We start from the raw sequence: 25673 nt of genomic DNA on the forward strand, positions 1-25673 counted from the left end.
TTGTATACTGTTTGAAATACACATAATACACATACACATAACCGGACAAATGAGTTGAATTACCTCCAACTTTATTTATTCACTTCGTCCTGAATGCACGTCGCCGTCTCGCGCATGAATCATTCAGCGTCGCGACCGCGACGCTGAATGAGCACTGTGTATATATATACTGTATATATATATATATATATATATATACATACAGTATATATATACTGTATATATATATATATATATATATATATATACATACAGTATATATATATATATATATACAGTATATATATATATATATATACTGTATATATATATACAGTATCTAGCTAGCTAGCTATGTAGCTAGCTAGCTAGAGTTTTTCTCTCTCTCTCTTTTTTTTTTACACGTACACACACACACACGCTCATTCACTCAAACAAAAGTCCATTCGCTGATTTTGTCAACCATGGCGAGGCATAACGATGAGATCTTGGGCCAGCACGAGCAAGAAAGGAGGCATATTCATTACCTACGCATGCGCACACATACACACTCGCTCTCACACACACACGCACACAAGTATCCATATAAATTACTCACCCAGGCATGTTCACTATTCCATTTATTTGTTCAGTCTACTCGTGTTTTTGTATGGATTTTAAAATATCTTGTATTTTCCCTCCATGGACTCAAATAGAGTGATTTACTGCAGTTGCATTACGAATGAGACGATGGAGCTATTAGCTCAGTTACAGTGGATCAGGCTAATGATGTATCTGTCATTAAATTGCACTTCTAAACCAGTGCAACCACAGTTTTCAATGTGTCACTAATATGGATATACAGTATATTAGTCAGTCAAACATTCTCAATGCAGCTCTTATGGGAATCTCATGAGATGGGGCTGGACCTGATGATATGTCCAATGTGGTACAACTTGCACATCTCGGAAGTGCATCAAATTAAAATGAACCTCTGTTGGAGTTGTTTCACAGCATGCAAATTGAGGGCATCGAATATTCTCTATATGTACGTGGGGGATTATTCTATGACTTAAATCTATCTGCTCAATGATGGATTTATCTGAAAATTTCATTATTTTTTAATATCAGCATATCTTCCTCCATCCATCTGTCAGTTTTTTTTCCACCCCGGTCAAATATAATTTTATCTCCGAGTTCATCCCGCCTCCATTTTTCTTTTCTGTCATGTGGGCCTCATTTGACTCGAACCAACAAAAAGCCCCACAATGAAGTTCACTGGAATATTGATATATTGGGGCTAATCTAGTCAAGAAACACAATGATCATTAAGTTAGTGGGTTAGGGTTAGATTAAACTCAGCCTGATTTTCAGATGTATGTACCCCCCCCCCCCCCCCAACACACAAACCAAAAATACAATCTTCAGAATCAAATTGATCGGAGTAGTAATTCCTCAACAATAGCGAGAATATTTTTACCATCAATTAGTTAGATTTGTCATCACACATATCATCTCCAGAATGGAATGGATTGTCACCGGCTGACGAGAGAGAGAGAGGAAAAGAAAAAGAAAACCGCATTGCAGCCTGGTTTGCGTTGGATGAGGTTGCATCAGCAGCTGCTCGGCAAGCTGATGCATTCTTCTGCTCGTTTCCCGTCTTCTCTGCTCGCCAATTTCCCATGTGAGGACGATTTGTGTTGCAACGACACTCCGGCCTCACTTGACAAACTTGTGATGGATCGCGCTGTCGATCGTGTCGCAAAACAAGCCCCTTGCCGTTCCGATTGTTGATTGTTCTGCTTTTTAAGACAGTTAAAGCCATTGAGGCCTCTCCCTGCTGCATTTGAGTAAATAAACCTCCAACCCTAGCTTGTGGCAATTCAGATCCAGTTCAATACGGGTTCAGTATTTGCACCTCGCTTCTAGAGACATTATCAAATGAGACATGTTATAGATAGAATCACGTGGGGGAAAAAATGGTTGGTACCCCTCTGCCGATTCAAGCCAAATCTTAAATTTCTGAATAATATGGGCAACTGTAGCCGCAGAAGCATCAAGCTACTTCGAGACGGTCTTATCACCTTTTCCTTTAACGTACTTGTCTGTGATTTTCTTTCTAATCTCCTGAGACAATTCTCTCCTTCACTTCCTCTGGTCCATATTTAGTGTGGTAAACACCATGTCACCATGCAGCACAGTGGCAACTTGTCACCCTTTTAATGATGCTAATAATTATTTGCAATCTTTTATAGCGGCACTATCATTTTTTTGTCCAGCCCTGTTTCAGGGGTTTTGTTTGTTTGTTTGTTTTAATTCTTACTCTCTGAAACATTAGCTCATATTTCAAGGCACCACTGTTAAAGTAAATTGAGTTCCAGCCTCTTTGCGGAACACATTGAAGTTAGCGACGCTTTGTCCAAGAGTCTGATGATGATGATTGGACCTTTTTCTGTTTGTCCAGATTCAATAAAATCCAGAACACCAAGAACACCATGAAGAAGGACGGCATCAGCTCGCTCACCTACCGAGTGGTGCAGATGAAAAGGTACCCGCTGTACACTAACGTTTCAGTCGAGATCGGCAAAGCGCCACCGCGGCCTTTCAAGGGATAGACGGAAGGTAGGTCGGGATTGGGATGGACGCACAAAGGGAAGTCACAAGCACATCAAGGCGAGGAATCTTTTTTTTTTTTTGGGAACACGTTGACTTGCACTTGTAAGCCTCTGGACAACTTTTCAATGGGGGAAGGAGGCAAAGTTTGATGAATGGTGTCAAGCGGGAGTTTCGTGGACTGAAATGGAGGACATGGAAAAGGGCCCTCGAAGCCTTAAGGTCCCAAAAAATGGCCAAAGCCATTAAAATGAGTGATGGCAAGACCACAAAGTGGCAGTAGAAGTTTTGAACCGTCGACGGCAAAAGACGTGATGGTATCGTGATTGATGTGGACATCTGCAAGATGGAGGAGTCATTCATCAAGAAGCTCACGGGGTGCCACTTTCCACCTGTTTACGAAGATTTAGCGTACGACAGGCGTACGTAAAAAGGCCACTCTGGCTCACCTCTGTACATTATCTTGTGCGAGTTGAAAATATTCCAAAATCAAAGCCTTTGGCGTTATTGAATGAATGTATCGTGCCTGCATCTCCCTCATCAGGGCTATGCTGGAACATTATTGTTTTTTTTGTTTTGTGTTTTTTTAACTCAAAGATATTGGAGCAACTTGTGCAACATGAATACCGTATTTTCCACACTAAAAGGCGCATTGGAATATGAGGCGCACCTTCAATGAATGCCCTATTTTGTAATTTTTTCATACATTGTGCGCACCGCTTTATAAGACGCAATCTACAAAGCATCCACTAGATGGAGCTCCTCTCACGGAACGTCCAACAGAACGATCAGATGTCAGCAAAACGTATTTAACAAAGCAGCGACACGGTTCGCGTAACCAACAGCAAGTTATAACATTGACTCGTTAACGTTGAACTCTTGCCGCTGCTCTATTTCCGTGTTCAACTGCGTAACCGATCGCCTTAAGTTTCAACTCTGCGTTGTCAGCATGTCTCTTGCTAGGAGCCATTTTGGGGGTCGACATATTACCGTAATAACCATACATAAGGCGCATCGGATTTTAAGGCACGCTGTGAGCTTTTAAGAAAATGGACGACTTTTCGGCGCGCCTTTTAGTGCGGAAAATACGGTATATGTTGAAGCTGAAGGGGCAAGCGTTTGAAACTGGCATCAGTGAAGATTGAACCCTTTTGTTCTGATTATTCAAATAGAGAAGGCAAATGAGCTTGTTTTATTCTCATGATCTGATTTGACGTGACGTGAGGTCGTCATGCTTTTCCCATCTTCCTCCAAATGTTCATTTCTATGCCTGTGGGTGCACACCGAAGCGCACACGTATTCTTTTTCTCGTGAATGATTTTGCTTTACTTCATTTCTCTTACCTATTGGCCACATCTAGTTACATTTATTTTTTTTCAACATCTGTCCATGATTTATTGCTATTTATTGTTCAATGCTTTTTATTTGACTGTGTTTTTATTTCATATATGTGGCTGTGGACGATGATATAATAATATGGCCTTTATTTTGTTACTTTATCCCCTCCCTTTGACTGACTGGCTCATGAAAAATCTCCATTTGGAGGAAATGAACAGAGCTGGTGGAAATTTTCAATTCTCGCCCCGGGCTGGTCTAAGATTTCTTATCAGTATTTTTTTTTTAACTACTACTGGCACACGGTGCTGCCCATCATCATTTCCCACACGAAACATATCCAAGAGTGCTTTTTATGCTTTAATCTTCTTTTTTTTGTTGTTGTTGCTGTTCTGACACTGTCATCCTCTTGTCGCCTACATATATTTACAGTACGTATATAAACCGAGCCGATGCCTTCAGGATTTATTTTCTATGAATAGAAAGACATGTTTTTAAATAATGAACCGTAAACCAAAACATGTTTTTTTTTCCTTTTTTTTGTTGGCTTCCACTTTGGTGGTCTTGAGGGGGGAGAAAGAACCCCCAAATGTGTTCGATAGACTTATTTTTGCCTCAAGGTTGTGTTTTTTCTTTTTTTCTCCCCTCAAGGTGAAAGGAGTCCTCTCTGGAGCGCACGCACGCATTTGCTCATTCACGCTGTCTTCCCTTCTTTTTACAGAATGTTTTGTTTTTTGCATGTTATCACCTTTGATTGCCTTTGCACAGTCTCGTTGACCTTTTCTGCTCTCCTTCTTGCAAATCTCACTGCAGGCGTTAGTGCCACCAAGAGCAACCAAATGCAGCCACCCCACCCACCCCTGGACAATATTCTAGATTGGGTAATGAGGCAATATAAAATGTTATAAAGTCATTATGGGGTTAGGTTTATTGAGGCGACAAAAGCTTGTGTGCGGTTACAGCTGCCATATGTTAGTTTAGGAAGACTGGCTTGATTGAACTGGGTCATTTGTAATGTTTACAGAAAAATTATAAATACAGAAAAAAAAGGCACCTATCGATGCCGAGGGACACCAAAACCGTAATCCTAAAATCCCAGTTCAGTTTATAGTAGGGGGGACCCCCACAATTTGCAGGGGCCGGTCTGCGTATAACTGACGCCAATTCTAAATTCACAATTTTTAGGATTTGTTTTTTTTCTGAATGACACTTGTCGGCTTTGGCATTTAAACTCGTCAGTTTGTCTTGTTTCTTATAAAAGTGGCAATTAAGTGCAGTAATAGTAGCTGTTGGAACAGAGTACAGTCTGCTCTGAAATAATAATATAATTAAGTAATTAATGAAACGCAAGTTTATTCAAGTATTCACTTTTCTTTTTTTTACATTTAGACAAACAACCATTCACGCCGTGCTACCAAGCCCGTTTCCCCTGATGAGGAAATGTCAGTTCTGCTTGATGTTAAGTCCATTTAATTTGCCTTTTTAGTCTCTCAATGAGTAATAAATCCATCAAATGAGTCGACATTTTTCGCATGTGAATTTAGTAGGATTGATCCAACCAAAAAAAAAAATCGATAGATTTTATTTAGTACTCTCACTGTACTTACCTGTCAAAATGCAGAAGTACTGTTTCGACTCGAGTACAGACTTCGACTCAGATGTTTTCACGTGTAAGGAATTAAAAAAAAAAAATGTAAGTAAAAAAATTGCCAGAAAAACAAATGCTGAGGTAAAGAACAGGTACCTAAACAAATATATACTAGAAATTTGGAGATATATTTTTCCATAGCCATGCCAAAAATAATCCAAGTGTTTACGAATTGCTGCATTTTTTTGGGGAGGGGGGTGAAATCTTCCAAAATCGTTACTAGAAGAGTAGAAGACACTTAGCAGGCAGGCTTACTGCATCACATTAGTCAGACCCAATTGGATTTGATGCGAGTGAAGGGCAAACGCGAGCGGCCCCCAGTGTACATTTACACCGAGTTGGGTTTTCGCATTTCTATTCATTTCCTTTCCTTTCAGCGGCGCACCGCGAAGTGCTCCGTGTTTACTAATGGACTCGGAGTGCTCTGATGTTTGAAGTGAAGCCGTACTCACGGGTTTTTGTTTCTTACAACAGAGCGGGCTTCCTGCGTCGGGACGTTTGGGCCCGAAGGCGTTTTTAAATTTGAAAAAAATATATCTTCTGTAAATTCAAATGTTTTTTTTGTTTTGTTGTTTTTTTACATTGAATGTTAAAAATGTTATCTTATATAGTATGCATTATGTCATATCAAAACTAATTTTTCTATACAATAAATAAAACTTATGGTTTAAAATGAATAATGATTCTCTCATTTGTTGATTTTATTTCTGCCTGAGGCAAAGTCATACTGCTGGTAAAGTTTGATTTATTTATTTTTTAACATACAGTTTTTTTTTTAATTCATGCACTTCGAGACCAGGTTCATTTGCACATATAATGTGATTATGTTTCTCAATACGCTTATATAGGATCTGTCATCATAAAAATAAGCGATATATTGTCCGTACCTGTATTGTTATTAGTAGTTTTGTTTTTTACAATTATTTTACTCTTGACATTTTCTTATTTTGGGGAATTAAATAACTGCCTTTTAAACATTGGTCAACTTTTTAAAAATAATTACCGGTATATACCGTTGACATTTATTTTTATTGATATTACATATTTGTCTATTTTAATATATTTTATGATGTGGATTATTTGTAATTGCTAATAAAAAAAATAATTCACCAGTGAAAGGAATTCATAATTTACTTGAAATGTCCTTTTAAAAATTTTCCTGTGATGGTCATGGGAATTTTGCTTCTCCCACTTTTGTTATTATTTTTTATTGACTGTTTTACTGTGAACTTTTTTTGTCAGTTTTATTTATACTGTAATCATTTTGATATTAATATTTTAGATTTGAAGTTATTCCTAATTTTTCATTTAAAATTGGAGATGTTTTGCACCTTTTTTTTTATAATGATCATTGCCCATTCTGGGGGGGGGGGGGTTACATACAGTACATAGACTGTCTATGTACAATTTTTGAATTTTTTTTACATTGATTTATATTTAAGTGAAACTGGAATTATCCGTGCATTTTGTGTATTGTTTCTTTTTTTAATATTTATATATATATTTATAAGTTTTCTTTTCACATTTGCAGCTTATTTTTGAGAATGTTTTACTCTACAATTTTTTTTATAAATTCTCATAATAATATGTAGTCGTTAAGTGACTGTCGAGTTTCATTTTTTTTTTCAAATCACTTTGAACTTTTTGTCATATTTCTTTAAACTATCCATATAAACCTGAAAAGTATTGCATTAGTAAAATGATCTAACGTGGCAGGGTTTTGCGCTTGCCCCGAGTTGTCATGGAAAAACGCGACTTCAATTGAGACTATTTTAGCAATCCAGTATCACATTGCACTTGCCTCTCTGTCACTCCAATCAATGAAGCTTTGTGTCAAAGCTTGATAGCATAGGAATTCAGTAAATCCATATTCTTTCTTGCTACAGCATTATTGATTTGAGGAAAAGTCTATTTCTTCATTTCCATATGGAGCCATTACAAAGGCAGTCAATTCCTCAACGTTGCAATCAATGAAGCCACTTGACGTTCATGCCGCTGACATTAGAGAAGCTCAATGCGGCCAGGACGGCTTTAAAAACTGGATTTATTGCTTTACTAAAACATTTACGCGACCTTACCGGCGCAGCGTGGCTTTACTATGCTACGCCGTTAACGCACATCTCGTATAAACTGAATTTATCTTGTTCACAGATTGTTGGACATTACAGATTTGGTGTGAATGACACAGTTCACCTGGTTCATACAGCAGGAAAATAGCCTGTCAACAAACAACAGGGATGTAACAATTTTAGTCTGGTTCTCAAAGGACAACCAGATATTGTTGCTTGCTGCTTTTTTCCCCCCTTAACTCACTCGATGAACTTTAAAAACTTGGCGTTTCTTGGCATGTTCGATATGTACGGTGGCAACAGGTTGGCAACACCCAAAAAATTGCCCTGTAATATGGCATTCTGCAATGTTACATCTGTTTAAAAAAAACATATTTGTAAATGCCCAAAGCCATAATGTAGCTTTTATTAAATCTTTCCGATTATTATTATTATTAAATCATCCCGACTCGATGAGCAGTCGGGATGATTTAATAATTTCCGCGATTCTCTTGGAAACGGAAACAAACGGCCAATTCCCCAATACGTTACAATGTCATTGCAGTTTGGACAGTGAATTTGCGCCCCCTGGTGGAGGATTCCCCCTTTGACCAGGTCTTAAAATTGATCTCATTTTTCCCGTTACTCCGGATCAATATATATTTTTGAGTTTTACGTCACATTGTACTGCGATTTCCAGGCTACGTTCGCTAACATTAGCTATTTAAGCTAGCGCCGCCAGTTGTTTTACTTGGGTCATTTTTGCAGTCAATTTTACTGGTGTATCCTTATTTATAGCTGCTCGATTGTTAGCTTACTTTAAACACTGGAAAAGCTTTGGAAAGGTGTTGGCAAGTACTGTATAAATGAAAATGTTCAAATTGGGAATGCGTTCATAATCTGAATGTCTTGAATAATTTTCTTCAAAAGATATGTTGTTAATTAATGTAACAATGTTTATATGTTCCAATCTAATTCCAATCTAAAATATGTATGAGGAGCTCAGGGTGCATTCATGCTAGCACCGGCACTGCGTACAGCAAGGATAAGCAACTTTTTTTTCTTTTTTAACAAACCCAAGTAATTCTTCAAAAAATGCTGAAAAACATCCACTATATTTTCCCCACAAGAAACGATGCAAAGTGGGGTGAAATAAAATCCCGGAAAAACCCCACGTCCACCGCCTTGTCATCGCCCTGCGAGTGGCGCCGTTTGCGGGAAGGTTCCTTGCACTCTTGAGGCTCAGCTCTGTTGAACTAAGAACAAATCAGTTTTGGAAGCAATTGCATGCAGTATATACAGTACATTGCTAAGATTCGTTGGTTTGAACAAGTCACTCACGATCGACACTACTCGATTCTCGTCCAAGAAAATTTGAAATGTTTGGTATGAAAGTGCGCAGTGACTCTTAAATCTGGTATGCTTTTTAAAATTTTTCGGTCCCGATGTACGCCATTTATTCCACTCCTTTATGTCAACTTTGACCCCAGGAAGAAATTTCATCTGTGCTGTATGTAGCACATAGTATGTAGCACATACAGCACATTTGACAATAAAGTTGTACTTGACTTGACTTGAGAATCCCATATTGCCTTTATTATTATTATTATTATATTTGTTAAAAAACATCAAAGTTATTTGCATATGAGTCAAGATGGATGACGTGTCAGTTTTGTGTCTCGGACTGCTCGGGCGTGCAATTTTTGAGGCGGGAGCAGGTGGCCAGCCGGTTGCCCTCCCAGTAGCCGACATCCTGGCCGTCATGGCAACGACACTTGGTGCACGAGTCCACCCAGACTGGCTCGCCGGCGGCAATCACCCGACTGCGGGTTGAGTCCGCGTAGCAGTTTGGACCTGGAAGGAGTCAAACAGGCACTTTATTGTTTATTGTAAGCACAATTGAAACATGGAAAATGGATTAGGTGAAATCGGGACTTTAAAATGTGAACTTTATATGGGTGAAAACATGAACGGGGTACATTGTAACAAGGTTGGCCTGTGCCCGGCTTTAATGTTGACTGTATTATTTAAAACTGGCGTGGATTCTCACCCTCCTTGCACTCAGGGCAGCACTTGCCGGGCTGGTACACAGGGTTGACGCACGGTGGGGGCGCGCAGTCTGCCACCAAACAGCGGGCGATGCCAGAGCTGTCGCACGTGCACTGCTCACATTCGCTTGGCTTGGAAACACACAAGTCAATATGCTTTACACACCTGCAGCTGATCAATTTTTCAATGTTCCTTCTGGTTCTAGTGGCAGTTGGTAGCATTTTGAGTCTTATGTAGCCAAAATGTGGAAAACCATACGTTTCAATTAATCCCTAAGGCTATATTTTTCATTTAACTTCATATTACTGCGATTGGCTGGCAACCGGTTCAGGGTGTCCCTCGCCTACTGCCCGAAGACAGCTGGGATAGGCTCCAGCACCCCCCGTGACCCTAGTGAGGATAAAAGAGGTTCGGTAAATGAATGAATGAATGAACTTCATATTAATTGTATTAAGTAGACATTCTGCTTTTAGAAATACATAGTCGGCAAGCTGTCACACTTCGAATCACTAGACAGTCCATCCTGTAGAATGTAAGTGTTCCTATTGAAGTGTCCAGTAACTACCACTTTCAATAGGGGGCAACATTTGCTGGTAGGTGCCGAAGATGTGCAGTGTGCATGAAACATGATCGGTATTAAGCGATTTTTTTTTCACTTTTATGACCTCTTTCAAAACAATTATTTGACTATTTACATTTATTTTATGGGGGTCGTTTTCGATATTGTATTAATTTGAACTATTTAGGTGAGTTTGTTTTGATTCCTGTACTCCTGATATTTAATTTTAATATCTATTTTAAAATGTACTTTTGAATATTATTTTCCAATTATTCATTGCCACTTTTTTAAATTAATATTTTAAAAACTATTATTCAATCGATAGTTTTTACTCTTCTTACCTTTTATTTATGACCATCACGGTGGATGGAGTCGCGGAGGCTCCACCAGGGTCTTACCTGGAAGTTCTGCCCAAGGTCGTAGACCACCCCCCGGTACTCGCAGCCGATCCTCTCGCAGCGGGGGCAGCAGTCGCTGGGGTAATGGCTCACATGGATGCAAGCCGCCGGCAGGCTGGTGCACTCGGTGCGGGCACACTCCGGACCCTCGGCGGTGCACTCGCACTGGGTGCACTGGTCCGAGTCCAGGAAGTACCACTCCCCCACGTAGTAGACGCTACCGTTGGCCTCGCAGGTGCTCACCAGCGGTGGCTGCTGCTGCTGATGGCCGGCCACCGAGAAGCCGAGGACCGCCTGGGCGCACAGGAGCACCGCCAAGATGCATTGACTCGACAACATGGTTTTCAGTCACAACCCAGTGTGGTGAAAATAATCCAGCAAGGTTGGGTTGGTGGATTTTTTTTTCTGCATGGAAAATGTGTCACATTGTTGCTAAAACTTGTTGACTTTGTTCCAAGTCTTTGCTCCACCAAAGTCCGTCTGGTGTCTGGAGTTTAGGTGGAAAAGTGGGTGGAGGGATTGGGGGAGTAATACGGTGTCCTCCCCCAAGCGCCCCATTAGTGAGCTTTTAGAAGAGAAGAGAGTTTAAGCACGTTTTTACACACTCGTCTGTCACAGTATTCCCTTATAGTGACATAAATAAAGTGACGGCAGCGTCTGACGCGAAATGAAAGTGTTACAAGTCCAAATATGTGCGCCATGAAATCACCTGAGGTGGAGGAGGCGAGCGCAAGATCTCGCGATACTTCCATCCCTTAGCAACTGACATGTTAGCCTTGGATACCATCGGAGTCGTACTCAGGGCAGATAGACGGTGAGTATCTTTTACCACTTCTTCATACTCTACGGAAATTAAACACACTGTAAGCTTTCCGGTGCGGAAATTAAACACACTGTAAGCTTTCCTCTGCGTTTAAGTAGTTTTATTTTAGTTGTGTTGAATTACGAACTGTACTCGTAGACTAGTCTCTAACCTCAAGTTTGTCGTGAGCTACCCTGAATGTGATCTGTCAATCAACTACAGCATTAGACAATGCAGTGTACTGAATAATCTAATACAAAAACTCATTAATGTAAATAGTAATTCGAACCAAATGTATTATTTTGCCCACATTAACATGCAAACTTTCAGTCCACTACAGTATTACGCTCACACAACACTAATTATATTTTTATAAATTATATTTAAAAATGCATAAGATATTGCTACTAAATAATTCATTGAACTTTAAATGGCAGAAATGGAATAGCGTTTAACGTAGCTGCCTCACAGTTCACAGGCTCTGGGTTCGAATCGAGGCTTCTTCTTTCCTGTGTGGAGTTTGCGGGCTCTCTTGTGCTTGCGTAAGTTTCCTTCCACATTCCAAAACATGCATGTTAATTTCGTTGGAAACTCTAAAAAAGTGTGACTATGAGTGTAAATGGTTCTTTGTCTACAGGTGCCCTGTAACTGATCAGTCCAGGGTGTACTTTGGGATAGGCTCCAGCTCACCCGCCTCCCTAACGAAGACAAGCGCTATAGAAAATGTATGGATGTGAGTCAATTAAGATTATACTGAAAGAATGATTGAAACATTCCATCAATTTGTATTCCATTACTCTTGTAACATTAACTTTGTGTTTATTCTTCAGCCGCTGACTGCCACCCATATGCAGTCTACCAGTGGGAACCACACTTGGTGCCCCGGTCCATCTCTGTGGAGCCTGATTATTGAGCATGTCCCAAGGTCCGAGATGCCCAAGATTCATGCCACGCTGGGATGTTCGCTGGTTGACATGTACACAGAGCTACACGCAGAGGTGAAGGGGATTTATTTCTCTCTCTTTTTTTTTTTTTTACAATGACATTTTGAAGGCCCAAACTCTCAGACAATCTCGAATCTTGATTTGTTAAATAACATTAATTTTCCGAATTGCCACACATGTGTAAAGAGGTGTATAATTCCACATCTGGCACATTTCTTTTTTGGGGCACCAAATAATAAAGGCATTCCATTCTGTTCTAATAAAACCAAAATAAAGTAAAACTACTCACCATCTAAAAATGCGTGACGGTGAGGGGAAGAGGAAACTTTTCCATGCTGGTCATTATCCATTTTGCCCCAGCTGTGACAATAGTAAGGATAAGCAGTATAGAAAATGTATGGTTTATATCGTACTGAACAGCCAGAGAGTTTCCTTTGTCACCATAAAATTAGTTAAAACACTATGGTTACGCTAGCCAAATTATTCGCCCTCCTTTGAGAATATGTGTCAAGATTTTTTTTTTTAATAGGATTCCTTATCCGTGTGAATCAACTTTAACTCACCTCAGCTGTCCTGGCAGTTAAAGTAAAAGAACAACAAAAGAAACGTCAGTTTTGCTAGAAGCTTCGTTGAGCCGCTTCTACGCTGCAATTACAAGTTCCAGACTGCCTAATAAAAGCCAAACTGGGCTAATAGTGGCACCGCCGTCCAAATGTAAGGCAGCCAGACGTCTATATTTACACAAGGGCCCGCTGAACTCTTCCCTCGGCTTTGGCTTATTGACCTCACTCAAGACAGATTTGCTGTACTGATGACAAGTCCCGATATAAGCGGGTGGATCAAAGGAAAAGACCCCTTTTTTTCTTCGAGGAACCGGGGAATAAGTACTTGCAAAAGCTGGGGCGGGGAAACTATGAAAGTGTTTGATCTGGCCCACTGTGAAAGTCTAAAAACAAATCAGACCTCAGAAGAACTGTTATAAAACACCCGAAAGCGTTTAACCCACTCCTTTCCCAAAACTATTGGAACAGTGAGGCCAATTACTTCATTGCTGCCGTAGTCTTGAGTTTGAAGTCAAAATAGGAAAAAAAAAGACAAAAGCTTCAGAAATCCAAAGGCCAAATTACAACGTCACCTTTACTTAAGCAAAAGTCAGTCCCAAGTATTGGAACATGAGGCTGACGGGTATGTTTTGTCGACCAGATGTGGCTTATTAGATTCAGACCAAAAAAACAAAACACTGCATCAGATTTGAATGTTGCCTGGGCTACATTTGGACGAGTTATTGGGGTCGTCACGTATGACAATTCGTGGCGTGGCATGGTGGCCATCGGGAAGTTGGCCCGAATTCTTTCCAGGCCTGAATTGTCACACGTCAGGGCCCCCACACCCTGTTGATGAATAAGGTGGTGGTGCACTGTAGAATGGAGTAACCAAAATAAAAAAACAGCTTCTCTACGGATCAGAAAGAAGCAATTGTGTTGAGATGGAAATCAATCAGTCGGCACAAACTCATTGGAATGGTCTAAAAATAAACCAAAAAATGTCATCACCCTCAGATGACTTGTTGAAATGTGGCCCCTGTGTCATGTTGCAGATTGTGATGGATTTCACCTTTAAAAAAAAAAAAAAAAATCTCTTCTCTTTACTTGGTATCAAAAATGTCTCATTGCAAACACCGGACACGTTTGTGCATCTCTGGGTGTTTTGTTTTTTTTGTGATGTTGTTTTTTAAACTATTGTGCTTTCTGCCATCCACTCGCCTCCATCTGCTGATTAATGTTAACTGTCTCTCGGCAGTCAGCGTACCAACTGGCCTGAAAAACAAGCTAGACAAACAAACAACAAATATATAAATACATAAAGTCCACGGGGACCGACATTTCCATACAGTTTTGTTTTGGTCAATTTGTATGATGCATGAGCTTTCAGGTTTTATTTTAAATTATTTTGGCATTGCTGTATGTCCGTACAGGAGAGAATAAATATGCATCCATCCATTTTCCGATCCGCTTTATCCTCACAAGGGTCGCGGGGGGGTGCTGGAGCCCATCCCAGCCATCTTCGGGTATTATGCAGGGGACACGCTGAACCGATTGCCAGCCAATCGCAGGACACAGAGAGACAAACAACCATTCGCACTCACAGTCACACCTAGGGACAATTTAGAGTGTTCAATCAGCCTGCCATGCATGTTTTTGGAATGTGGGAGGAAACTGGCGTACCCAGAGAAAACCCACACGGGCCCGAGGAGAACATGCAAACTCCACACAGCATTTTTACCGGGGGGCTCGAACAAACTAAAAACTGGTTAAAATGAACCACATTTAAAACACACACACACACACACACAATCAGGGGCATATTAGGGTCTCAATTATGTCATCAACTTTAATGGCCTTTCGCATGCAAAAGAAGATAATTGGCGACGATTAAAGACCTGGAGAATGGAAATCAAATTAGAATGATATGCAGAGGGAATCAGTTCATATGCAAATCATACAGGCTTACACACACACACACACACGCCACACACACACACACACACACACACCACACACATACATATTCAGCAAGTGGGGGCTCGGGGGAGCATGATGGCGAAAAAGAGGCTAATCCTCCACTCTTGATCAGACTGTTTGCTACATGAATTCTTTACCTGAAATGTGGGTTTTGAGAAAACGTGTGTGTGCGTGTGGCACAGAAAATGTGAGGTGATACTGGCTCAGGAAATTTGGTTTCCCAAACACTGCTCCAGAGTGCTGTTGAAAATGTTCCGAAACGTTTTTATTTTTTTTTCTCCAATCATGGGGGAAAAGCACGGTGAGCTAGCGGTTAGCATGTCTGCCTCGCAGTTCTGGGGGTCTGGATTTGAATCTCATCTCAGTCGCTTGCATGTTCTTGTGGGTGTTGTAAAAAAAAGCCAAAGAAAAAGCAAAAAAGAAGATGTCATCATGCCTGACGGTGTGCAGTCGTTTGGCAATCAGCAGTCGGTCTCAAATGAGAACGTGGAAAGTGTGTGTCCCCATTCTGCACATACTGTGGATATACCAAGTCTACACACCCACTTTAAATGCCAGGTCTGGGTTGTATTCAAAACTTCTAAAGACTTTTTTCCACCATTAACGTGACTGTGAGGCGGACGTGCTAACCAGTCGTCCAATGCATTTTGAGGGGTGTCAATTAAACGCACATTTTTGGCTCTTCGTGGGCCGCGCCCCAGTCGCCTGCGAATAGTAAATAAAGAAGCTGCTGAAATAGTTTACATATACCATATTACTCTTTATCGTGTTTTTTTTCTTAAATACGGTGATCCGTGATCGGCTCCGAAAGCCACGTTGAGAATTGCTCCTTTTGAAGTGCACTGAGCGAGGGCGTCGACCGTCTTCTTCGCAGTTCTGAGCTTCTTGCCACATTCCAAAATCAAGCATGTTAGCTTCATTGCAGACTCCAAATGGACAGTAGGTGTGAAATTGGAGTGGGAATGTTTTTTTTTTTTTTGTATGTGCCCAGGAAGTACCCAGCCTCACTGTCTGTTTCTCCCGCGGCCTTGTAATGAATCCCGCGCTTTCCGCGCACCGCCGCGAAAGCGATCGAGCATCTCCTCCCCTCCATCAAGGCCCGCATTGTCTGTCGTGGTTCGACTTGCTTCGGCGAGACCACTCTCTCTCGCTCCTTTCTAATCTTCCTACGGCAAACAAAAATAAACCCTCCACGTATTCGCAAACCCGGTGTAATAATTTGGGGTTTTCACAGCGCTCCCCTTAAAATAGCTCCAGCATGAGATCTACTGTTTTGACTGCAAAAGGAAGGAAGGAAGGAAAGAGGGGAGGGAGGGGAACCAAAATCTACTTGTCAGCCTTTGAGCCATGAAGCCTTTAACATAAACACAGCCAAGGGCCCGCAAAGGAAGCCGCGCTAACTGGCCGTGCGGGGATGTGTGTGTGCTGTCACTGCTGAACAAACACAGAAAAATACGTGCATTAAAAAAAAAAAAAAAAAGGAACAAAAAATGTGTTTCCAGGTCCTCCTGTGTATTCCTTTTAAGAGACGTTTTTTTTTTTTGTTTTGTTTTTCTCTGAAAGGGGTCAGACGTGATTGACAAGAAGCAGTTGTCGAGCGCGTTAATGGCAGCCAGACACAGATGCACATTTGCTGCACCCCTTCTCGGTGGTTTTACCCCTTATTATCTTCAGATTTTGTTTTCAAAGCACACTTTTGAGAGTTTTCCAGTTCCAGTTGTGAGAAGAGTGGAGGCGAGGAATTGTGCGCGATTGCGGGAAGCACACAGCGCGCATATAGCAATTGATCCGGGCAAACTGGAGAATTTGTCTCCCCTTTTGATCGCCGTCAGCAGGCGCTCGATTATCGGATGTCTGGGAAAGATGATGCCGACTGATTATCCTCTAGTGTGGGGATCTGAGAGTGATTGTCCTTCCCCGATTTGCTCAGAAAATTGGTCGCCAGCATGTATGCCCCCCCCCCCCCGCCCCCACCACGCTCATCTTCATTGTGTGCTCTCACAGGCAGTCATGTGGTACAAAATATGGCAGGACAGCCAGCAGGCTGGGGCCCAGTTCTCCCGATTCAAAGGCCCCCTGGCCGACCCGCCGGTGATCAAGGAGCTGGTGAGGGCCGAGGTCAGGATGCTGCTGGAGAATCTCCAAGAGAAATTCCTCAGGGAGGGAAGGTCGGTGTCACTCACAAGCCGTCTCTTCTTTCACACCGAAGATGTTTAATATCTTTTTTTTTCTTTGTTTTTTTTTTTTTAGGTTTATGAGGGATTTTTTTTTTTGGATCGTTTATTCTGCTAATGTTAGAAATGTTGTTTTGAATGAGGCCAGGAGGCCTTCATTATCCGTGAATTTTTGCTCTTCACGGCAGAGCTTGGCACCTTATCCCGAAGGTACACCGGACATATTGTGGGCGAGAAAAATGTCAATTGTCATCTGAAAAGTAACTTTATTACATTCATCAAAAATATATCTTTTATTCAAACATAGCCTATATTGATATTTGGTGCACTTAAATCCAAACAGCAGTTGATATAATTTGCCACGTTTGGGAATTAAAGTCACAATGGCAGTTACCAAGGCCCATTTAATTAGCTGATAAGAGCTCTTTAAAATCAGCCGATTTTTTTTTCTTTTCTTTTTTTTTTTTTTTTTGCTAATTTTTGCCATTTTTCCCCTCTTTTTTTTCTTTTTACACATAAACACTTATACAAAGATGATGCTGTTCAAATATCCCCGAAAAAAAAAATCTCAATTTTTGTCGATTATTTGCTCGGTTGTAAAATTGTAAAACAGTCAAAAGTTCATATCTTTATTGTTATAAATGTCAAGGGAACCCCAAAAAGTGATATTTTTTTCATGCAATGTATTTTTTAACGAATTGGCCAAATAATCGGTGACCAGAATTTTAGAATCAGCACCTCAAAAAAATCCAATTTCACTCGCTGCCCCGTTGTGACCATTGTTACGAACCCGCAAATGAACGTTCCTCAATGTTTCACAGAACACACAGTTCCTTTGAATGCTTCATTTTGAGTGACTTGCAAAAAAAAAAAAAAAAATTAGAATAATAATAAATTTCATTCAAAAAGAGGTTCTCCATTTGTAGCTTGTCAAAGTTTGTTTTGGCAGATTGCATTCCCGCTAGTGGTTGTTTCACTGACCGACTGCGTATTTTTCAACAATATTATGCAAGTGAGAGTGCTTTTGGCCCCCGGTCGGGAAAAGCTTCCCAATCATTGATGCTTGATAGATAGCAACTCTATTCTCAAGTAGAATTGGATAGAAAGTGAAGGCCGATCATGCTTTTTGTGTGTTTGTAATTTGTCTTCCCACCACGTCTCGCTTTATCCCAATCCTCAATGCACGTTTTCCCCTCTCCGACAAAGACGTCCATAAAACGCGATGCTTTGCTTTCCTCGTCAGTCACAAATGTGACGGAAAGTGTCAGAAACAAAGGTTTCGGGGGGGAGCGGGAGTGTTGAAATACAATAAGTCACTTAAAGCGAAAGCGTCGCGCTGGATTTTAGACACCGTTTTTGCGCCATGTTAAATTATTGGATTGAATTTATGGGCGTGCGCTAAGTGGCCGGCTAAAAACACATCTTAAAAAAAAAAAAAGGTGTCCTACTGTGATAAGTGAAGAAACATCGAGTTATCTGCGGCATTTGATGCAACTATTTAAGAGCTCTCAGTGTCATTCTTGGGACTCTGGGACTTTTTTTTCCCTTTCTTTCTTTATGAAGGCAAAGTTATCAGCGTTATAAAAACCTAAGGAGTGGTTATAAAGCATCCTAATTGCTGTTTGCTGTTTAATCCCTGGCGCGCTAATGTCAGGGCATTCGACGGGCAACTAGTTCTCGGCAGTCAAATGGTTTTTATTGGGAAATAGAGAAGCGAGTCGTAAACCTGCTTTGTGTGTATGTCTGTGTGTTTGCCTGTGCATGCTAGTAGTTCGCCTAGCAACCACGTTGCTCCTGGCAGGAACGTTGCCCTGTGTAACCTCCGAGAATAGCTCAACGTCTTGTTCTCTCCTTCATTTTTTTTTTATTTTTTATGAGTTTTGCCACTATTTATTGCCTGTCAATTTTCCGATTTCCTTCCTGTTGCTTTTCCCCATTTTTTTAACTGATAAAATACTTCTTCTCTCATTGGATTTTGAGAAACTACTTGGGTGGACTTGTTTCAGTGTCACTTTTCCAGACACAAAATGAAGATTTATTCCTCTGCACGCTACCAGTCATTCCTGTCATGCGTTAGATAAAGTCCCCGTTGACTGGGGGAATGTAGTCCATTTTTATTTACCGTGGGAGCTTTGCCAGCACAGATCTTGTCTTTTAGATTTATGTATAGATAGAAATTAATTGGTTCTGGAAGAAATTTCTTAACCAGAAAATTTTGTAAGTCAAGTGGCGTTTTCCATGTAAATACTCTAATCCGTTCCAAGCCCTCCAATATTCAGACATAAATGTTTTCGAAAGCATAAAAATGCATCAAAAAATGTAACAAATGCATGTTGCAATTACATTACTGCGCAATAAATGAGAGTTGTGTATAATGTAAAAAACAAGACTTAAAAGATGGTCATTTAACTGCATCCTCATCGTTGTTTTTTTTGCCCTCTTGAGTTCATGTTCTCTCTCAGAAGTGTTTTTTGCCCGGCGTTATGTAAAGAACTGATCCAAGGAAGTTTGCATTTGTCGGCTTTTAAAAATCCTTCGAAAATGTTTCAGACAAACATCAGGATAGTCAGCGATCGCCCGACTGGTGAACACTTTTTCGGGGTGGTTCACAATTACGTACATAAAACTATCGAAACACCTTATGGAACGTAGGGCGAATGACAAGGACGCTGCATATATATTGATTTATTGATCTACACGCGTAGACAGTAGAGGTTCCTCTTAGCCAATGGAATGCCAGAATGATGCTTGGTAGTAGCCAATGGCAGAGCAGCTATAAGTATGTTGCGTTCAGGAAACTCGGCGCTGCGATTAGCAGCCCATACTGTATTTTTACCTTTCGTATCTTGAAATTTCTTTCGAAACAAGAATCAATATTTTCCTGCTGAGGCGTTTCGTAACTTGAAAATTTCATATGAAGAGACGTTCGTAAGTAGAGGTACCACTGTAGTGTATACAGGCTACTTCCCCCGACTGCTACTTCCCAGTAGCAGTCGGGGCTCGGGCTTAACGCCACCGAATTGCTTGCCGTCGCGCCCGCGGGACTCGTGGGCGGCAAATGTCACTTTTTTTTTTTTTATTGTGATATTTGAGCCATTTATATGAGGTTGTATGGGGCTGTGTGCCTTATAAAAGTCAACTGATTTATCTTATTGAACTCCTCGTGTGTGGTCCGGATGCCATCCATTCTCTCTGTCACACACACACACACACACACACACACACACACACACGCGCGCGCACTCACACACACACACAAACCAGTCAGTATCTGTGTGATTTGTCTGTGTGTCGAAAACACTCATTTTCTCTAATGCGGGAACAATAAAACCAAGCAGGCTTTTGGCTCGCCTGTGGCTGCCTGCTTTAGTTACTTTGTTTTCCCCCCTCAAGGAGTTTCCAGAATACATGATGCCGCCGCTCAACTTTTTCCATTTTATGTTTATAGGGCTCATAATCACGGCTGGGATGCGCTATTATTTTGCTCTCGATGCACCATGACGGAGCAGATGTTGTCTTGTCATTGCAGGCACGACGAGGAGTTCTTCAGTCGTTACAACGAGAAGACGGTAAACTTTGCCCTGGGTCGCCTTGACATCGGCGCTGAGCCGAAAGATGATCTCAGGTGTGGTCGGGCGACATTTTCATCCGACGCCTCTCACCGTGTACCTCTCTTACCTTCGCTTTTTCTCTCTCGTAGCTCACGCTTGTCCATCCAGTCGAGCATCGAAGGGGAGATTGAAGCGTTGAAGGACAAGCTGAATATCATCGACATCAACAATGTGGTTGAACATCTCAAGTAAGTCGCAGAGTTGTTAACCCTTTCCTGCACCCTGTAACACGATAAGCCGTCCACTGTCGTAACTGCTCTCCTTGAAAGGGTTAAAAAGAAAACTGACCTCGGATTACGCACAATTTTTCCGATCAGTCTTGGGACTGCCACCGAAGGCTCAGAACTTTTTCGGAGCCTTTTCTCATGTCGCATAAAGATCATCGGCTTCGTGCTTCATCTGTCTTTGTTTTTGTGTCTAAAATGGCTGCCAAGTACCACAATGCAACGTAAAAGCGCCGCACTGAGGAAAATTGGGAGGAGAGGCGTGCAGAATGACACTTGTCAACTCATGTGCAGATCCGGGGTATGTTTGCTCATACAGCGGACACACCATCAAGTACAAGCAGTTGTGGTGGGGGAGGGAAGGGGGGCATTCCCCTGGACACACCACGACTAACGACAGCCAGGCTTGAGATTAGTCTCTATTCAAAAATAAGTTTCAATACTACATTCAAGCTTAATTTGCCAAATGCACAGCCAGCCTAACGGTGAGCTACTGTCTCTTAGCAAATTGCAGACAGCAGAGACAATCATCTCCTTCATTGAGGCTAATTACTCGGGGCCCAACTGATTCATCGGCCGGCCTGACATTAGCACTTGGCAAAAATCCGTTTATTTATTGAAGTCGTGTCGGTTGTTAGTGGAGGAGTCAAAACTTTGTCAAAGCATCTTGGATTTTGATCGCGTTGGACTTAATTGGTTGCTCAACACACCGAATTGCGTGTCAGCCCGTTTTTCTTGCCTCACTCCCAGACGGCTTTTCCCCTTTTCTCGCCTCCTTCCCTCTGCATCCTTTTCTTTTTCTTCCTCCGTCCTTACGCGTCACGGTTCGTGTCGCGGCGCGGTCAATGGGGCTATTTTGGAGGAATGCCTTGTTCCTCTCCCCTTTTTCCCTCCCGCTCTTTCTCTCCTCCATTTCCTGACTCGAGCAGAACAAAAGGGTCCATTGTGAGAAAGCGCGTCCCGAGCCGGACGCCAGTGGACGGACGGCTTCGAGCGTGCTTATGTAACGGGAGAGGGAGCGACCGCTTCCTCGGGAAAGCGACCGCTTGTGTGTTTTGTCCTTGCTCTGTTAAGCCATCGCCTCCTGCCTGCGTGCAACTTTTTAATAGAGATTCGTTATAATGTGTCTGGGGACCTGCAGTTTCCGACATGACCCAGATTGCAGCTTTTGTCTCCGTAGATTCCAAATGGAAAAACAACTGCAGAATAAATGTCTCAAATCTATGAAAGGATTTGCTTTTCATCTTGTACGACATACCTTGCTGCACAAACACCTTCCTACCTCTCCTCATTATCTCTTGGCCCACCTTCCTCCACACCTAGCTAATTTTGTCGTTGAATCTGCTTTGGCAGTCACATACAAACACACACACACACAGCAAAAATGCAAAGTGAATAGGACAAAAAAAAGTGATCCATAAGTGTGCATTTCCCCATGCAGATCATATGGAACCGCATCCCTCGTAGCTGCTCTCCTACTACAGCAATGAAATATGATCCCCAAAGTCCCAGGGAGACATGAAGTCCCAAGATTTGTCAAACTAAAAATAGAACAACAAAATAGGTTACAAATAAATATGTCCAAGAAATAAGGGCGATGCTTATTCACGGTTTGAATGTGTGCAAAAACGCGCCGCAGCAAGGGCGTAGATATCGCAGATTGAAAATGCAAGAGAATTTTCACAATGAAAAAGAATTTCACGTGATATTTACAAGATCATTTTATGCATGACAAAAAAAGAAGAGCGTGTTCAAGAATCAAGTGTTCACCGTGGAGGGACCGACGATGACACTTTGATGATACTTTTGAGTAGATGAACTTTGGAGTGGTTGAAATGGATGGATAATCGTTGTATTCATCTTGGTTTCAATATCAATCAAAATAATCATGATAATTATATTTTTTTACCATCATCGCCCAGCACTGGTTTGAACTTTTAATCCAGTCGATTACAATCACTTGAAGAGATTTTGTGTTTTGTGTACAAGAGCAATTACTTTTAAAAAAAACGTATTTATTATGTTTGAGAATATGAATTTTGATACAGATTTTAGTGAGCATCATGTAAATTGACATGTTGGATTTGGTTTTGCGGGCCACATAAAATGATGTGGGGGGCCAGATCTGGTCCCCGGACCTTGAGTTTGACACCTGTGCCCTACACCGAGTAGAACCATCACACAATTGCCATTTTGAAATGCTTACCGACCTTGCCTATACGTATACTTTACCCACCACTGTAACCATTTGCAGGTCTATCCTAGCTGAAGAATGTGCGTTACTGAAAGCAAAAGTTCAGCACATACAGGTAAGACAGGATGGAGTTGATCTTTAATCCTCTTTTGTTTTAATCCCCAAAGCCTTCAACTATGTGTGGATAAGAGTCATATTTACTGCATTGATGTGAGCCCTTCTGAAACCGCTGACCCTGAAACTTATTTTTTTTCCATACGCGCACATGCATACGCGACATAAACGCATGCAAAAAACATGTTTTGGTGCCTCTGCACCCTCACGTTACTGCATCTGAACATGTTCCGGCCCCCGCTGGCTCGAGGCAACGCCTGCCCCTAACGTTGTCATACTTGTCAGGGTTATGACTTATTGAGGCCGTATGTTGCCATAGTTTTAGTCCCGCTGGGGAAAAGACCAAAATATGTTGCCTTTCTTTTTTTTTTTCAAATCAACTGTCTATATTTGAAAAGGTTTTGTTGTGCTTGTGTAATATTGGTTGGAAATCAGCTTGCGAACAGGCTCATACATCCACATGCTGGTTGTCATTTGCTCTGGCCATACATTTTTGACGGCAAATTATGAAGGAACGCTTCTGTGAAAACGTTTAGTGGTCTCATGCATAAATTCATCTCCTCTCTCACAGTTTGTTACTTTTAGCCCATGAGCTTCCTCTCGCTCGTTCCCAAGACATTTTCTGATCAATGTAGCACATTTACCGTATACTTAACCACCGTGGCTTCAGTCGTCATAGACTAAACTGCTTCATGTACGGTTAAGGTCACATATACCCCCGATTGTGCTGTGTGATTTGCAGGAAATGATCAAAAAGCAATGCAAGAGTCAGGCGGAGGGAGTGAATAGTGAACCGACCCTTGCAGGTAACTTCCGAAGGCACATTTGTGCCAATGCTGCCATCTAGCGGCCTATTGACGTTATGGCAAGGGCTGAGTCTCCTGCACGATACTGCACTGAAAAAAAATTTTTTTAATCCTGCTGATATAATTAACATGGTTATCAGTATCTGCATTTTCAAAAACCTTTTTTAGAATTGAAAGAACTGAGAGGAGCTATTCAAAAAGACTTTGAGCTCTACCCCTCGCCGCCACCGCCTGTCGCAGAGAAAGCAGCGAGACCGACATTTAGGTGAGTATGGTGGATACACGAAGTTGACATTTTTCCTGAAATCGTAATGCTAACACCAACTTATCAGTTAAAATGATAAATTGTCAGTAATGTATTTTCAATTTTCAATACATATGTACAGTATATGTATGCGGGTGTGTGTGCGTGTGTATTCTATACACTGAAAAAAGTGGTGTGTTGAATTTACTCCATTTTATTTAATCAAGTGGCTGACCAAATTAAGATCATTTGGAGCCAGATGATTTTATTTCCTGCAACCACTTGACATAATAAAAGTGAGTCAATTAATCGTATCTTTTTTTCCAGTGTACATAGGGTTTGTATAGCTACAATGCCAAAGGTGTCTGAAACTTTTTTTTAAAATACATTAGCATAAGTTATATAACACTGAACGCTTCTCTCCCACTCCTCGTGAAGGAGAGGTATTAAATTTGCCAGAAGCGGTCTTATAAATACATATTTAAAAGTTCTAAATTTAGCTTTCTTAAGCCTCCAGACACTGTTATCATGGCCATCTTCATTTTATCAGAAACCCAGTGGTGTGATCACTTCCTATAATCCACAGCTCCTCTTTGCCGAAATACTTCATTTTTGTCCGTTTGTGTCTTTTCTTTCCACAATTGCAGACTATCAACGGGACAAAGGAAGTCTGATAAAACCTTGTACACATTAACTCCTACCTCCTTCCGAAGGCCACATCCTCCCTCCGCTCCACCTCACATGAACTTTTGTGGCTCTCTAAAGCCGATTGACACTTTGGAGAACACCTCAAGGACTTCTCATCAGCATAAAAGTGCCACGTCAGCGTCTCGACACAGAAAAGTCCGCCTTAAAACCCCCGCCAGCGAGCCGGTGGTAATGGAGCCTTCACGCCTGGAGGAAAATGACTTGGATTTCCTCTGGCGGCTCACCACCACCACAGATAGCTCACCCTTCTTCCCCTCACAGTATCTCCAGCCAGGGTAGCAAGGGTGATTTATGGACATAAGAAGGTTAACTAAAAGTTTTTGTGCAATGAAAGACTGCAGTTACAGGGGAAAAGGGCATGAGTGGACAAGATGCCAGTAGCACAGAAGCCACCGTGTCACTCATCTGTGGTAGTCTGCATTTGAACTCACGGCAAACATGGACATTTTTTTTTCATCAGGACTATCTGAACAAGTGTTTACAACCAAGTCACTTCCACAAGGGTGACAAGTCAGCCGTCCAGCTGGCATCAATTAAGATTTTTATTCAGGAAATTTCTGCTAAAGGTGTGATTGTTTTGGAGAATGACTCATTTGCACATACTGTTTAGCGATGTACTGTATTTACACAAGAAGATACATGAAAAGTATTTGCTTTCTTATCTTAAAACAGGACTTATTTTAAAACACAGTACACATTCACCTCAGTTCGGAAAGAAATAC

At 41.4% G+C, this 25673-nt stretch overlaps 3 protein-coding genes across 9 annotated transcripts in view; 2 read left to right on the forward strand and 1 right to left on the reverse strand.

Annotated features, from left to right (window-relative positions):
* The window catches only part of b4galt2 (UDP-Gal:betaGlcNAc beta 1,4- galactosyltransferase, polypeptide 2), a 61326-nt gene extending 55092 nt beyond the window's left edge, over positions 1 to 6234 (forward strand). For both annotated transcript variants that reach the window (XM_086128618.1, XM_086128620.1), the window contains exon 8: positions 2423 to 6234. In XM_086128618.1, the coding sequence (XP_085984744.1) occupies positions 2423 to 2573 (151 nt within the window). In that variant the 3' untranslated portion in view covers positions 2574 to 6234. The remainder of the gene's footprint in view (positions 1 to 2422) is intronic.
* A 2942-nt stretch (positions 6235 to 9176) lies between these two features.
* Positions 9177 to 13067, reverse strand: LOC147194744 (von Willebrand factor C domain-containing protein 2-like). 4 transcript variants are annotated; one of them, XM_086128624.1, is made up of 6 exons: positions 12918 to 13067; positions 12644 to 12714; positions 11318 to 11451; positions 10609 to 10902; positions 9653 to 9782; positions 9177 to 9456 (listed from the first exon to the last, which is right to left on the reverse strand). In XM_086128624.1, exons 2-6 carry the CDS (start codon positions 12702 to 12704, stop codon positions 9269 to 9271), a joined length of 807 nt encoding a protein of 268 aa, XP_085984750.1. In that variant the 5' UTR covers positions 12705 to 12714; positions 12918 to 13067; the 3' UTR covers positions 9177 to 9268. The 4 variants fall into 4 exon arrangements, with proteins under 4 accessions (XP_085984750.1, XP_085984752.1, XP_085984753.1 ...); XM_086128626.1 differs by lacking the exon at positions 11318 to 11451 and having other exon boundaries at positions 12918 to 13060; XM_086128627.1 differs by lacking the exons at positions 11318 to 11451; positions 12918 to 13067 and having other exon boundaries at positions 12644 to 12717.
* Positions 11289 to 25600, forward strand: ccdc24 (coiled-coil domain containing 24). 3 transcript variants are annotated; one of them, XM_086128621.1, is made up of 11 exons: positions 11289 to 11422; positions 11882 to 11952; positions 12048 to 12143; positions 12241 to 12408; positions 16881 to 17044; positions 20580 to 20675; positions 20751 to 20849; positions 23140 to 23194; positions 23936 to 23999; positions 24168 to 24264; positions 24891 to 25600. In XM_086128621.1, the coding sequence occupies exons 3-11, from the start codon at positions 12138 to 12140 to the stop codon at positions 25228 to 25230; spliced, it is 1089 nt and encodes a 362-aa protein (XP_085984747.1). In that variant the 5' UTR covers positions 11289 to 11422; positions 11882 to 11952; positions 12048 to 12137; the 3' UTR covers positions 25231 to 25600. The 3 variants fall into 3 exon arrangements, with proteins under 3 accessions (XP_085984747.1, XP_085984748.1, XP_085984749.1); XM_086128622.1 differs by having other exon boundaries at positions 12048 to 12135; XM_086128623.1 differs by lacking the exon at positions 11289 to 11422 and having other exon boundaries at positions 11853 to 11952; positions 12048 to 12135.
* The last annotated feature ends 73 nt before the right edge of the window (positions 25601 to 25673 follow it).

The sequence above is a fragment of the Hippocampus guttulatus genome, chromosome 14 (genome assembly GCF_054856545.1).
Source record: "Hippocampus guttulatus isolate MCC_2025c chromosome 14, RoL_Hgut_1.0, whole genome shotgun sequence".
In the NCBI taxonomy this organism is placed as follows: Eukaryota; Metazoa; Chordata; class Actinopteri; order Syngnathiformes; family Syngnathidae; genus Hippocampus; species Hippocampus guttulatus.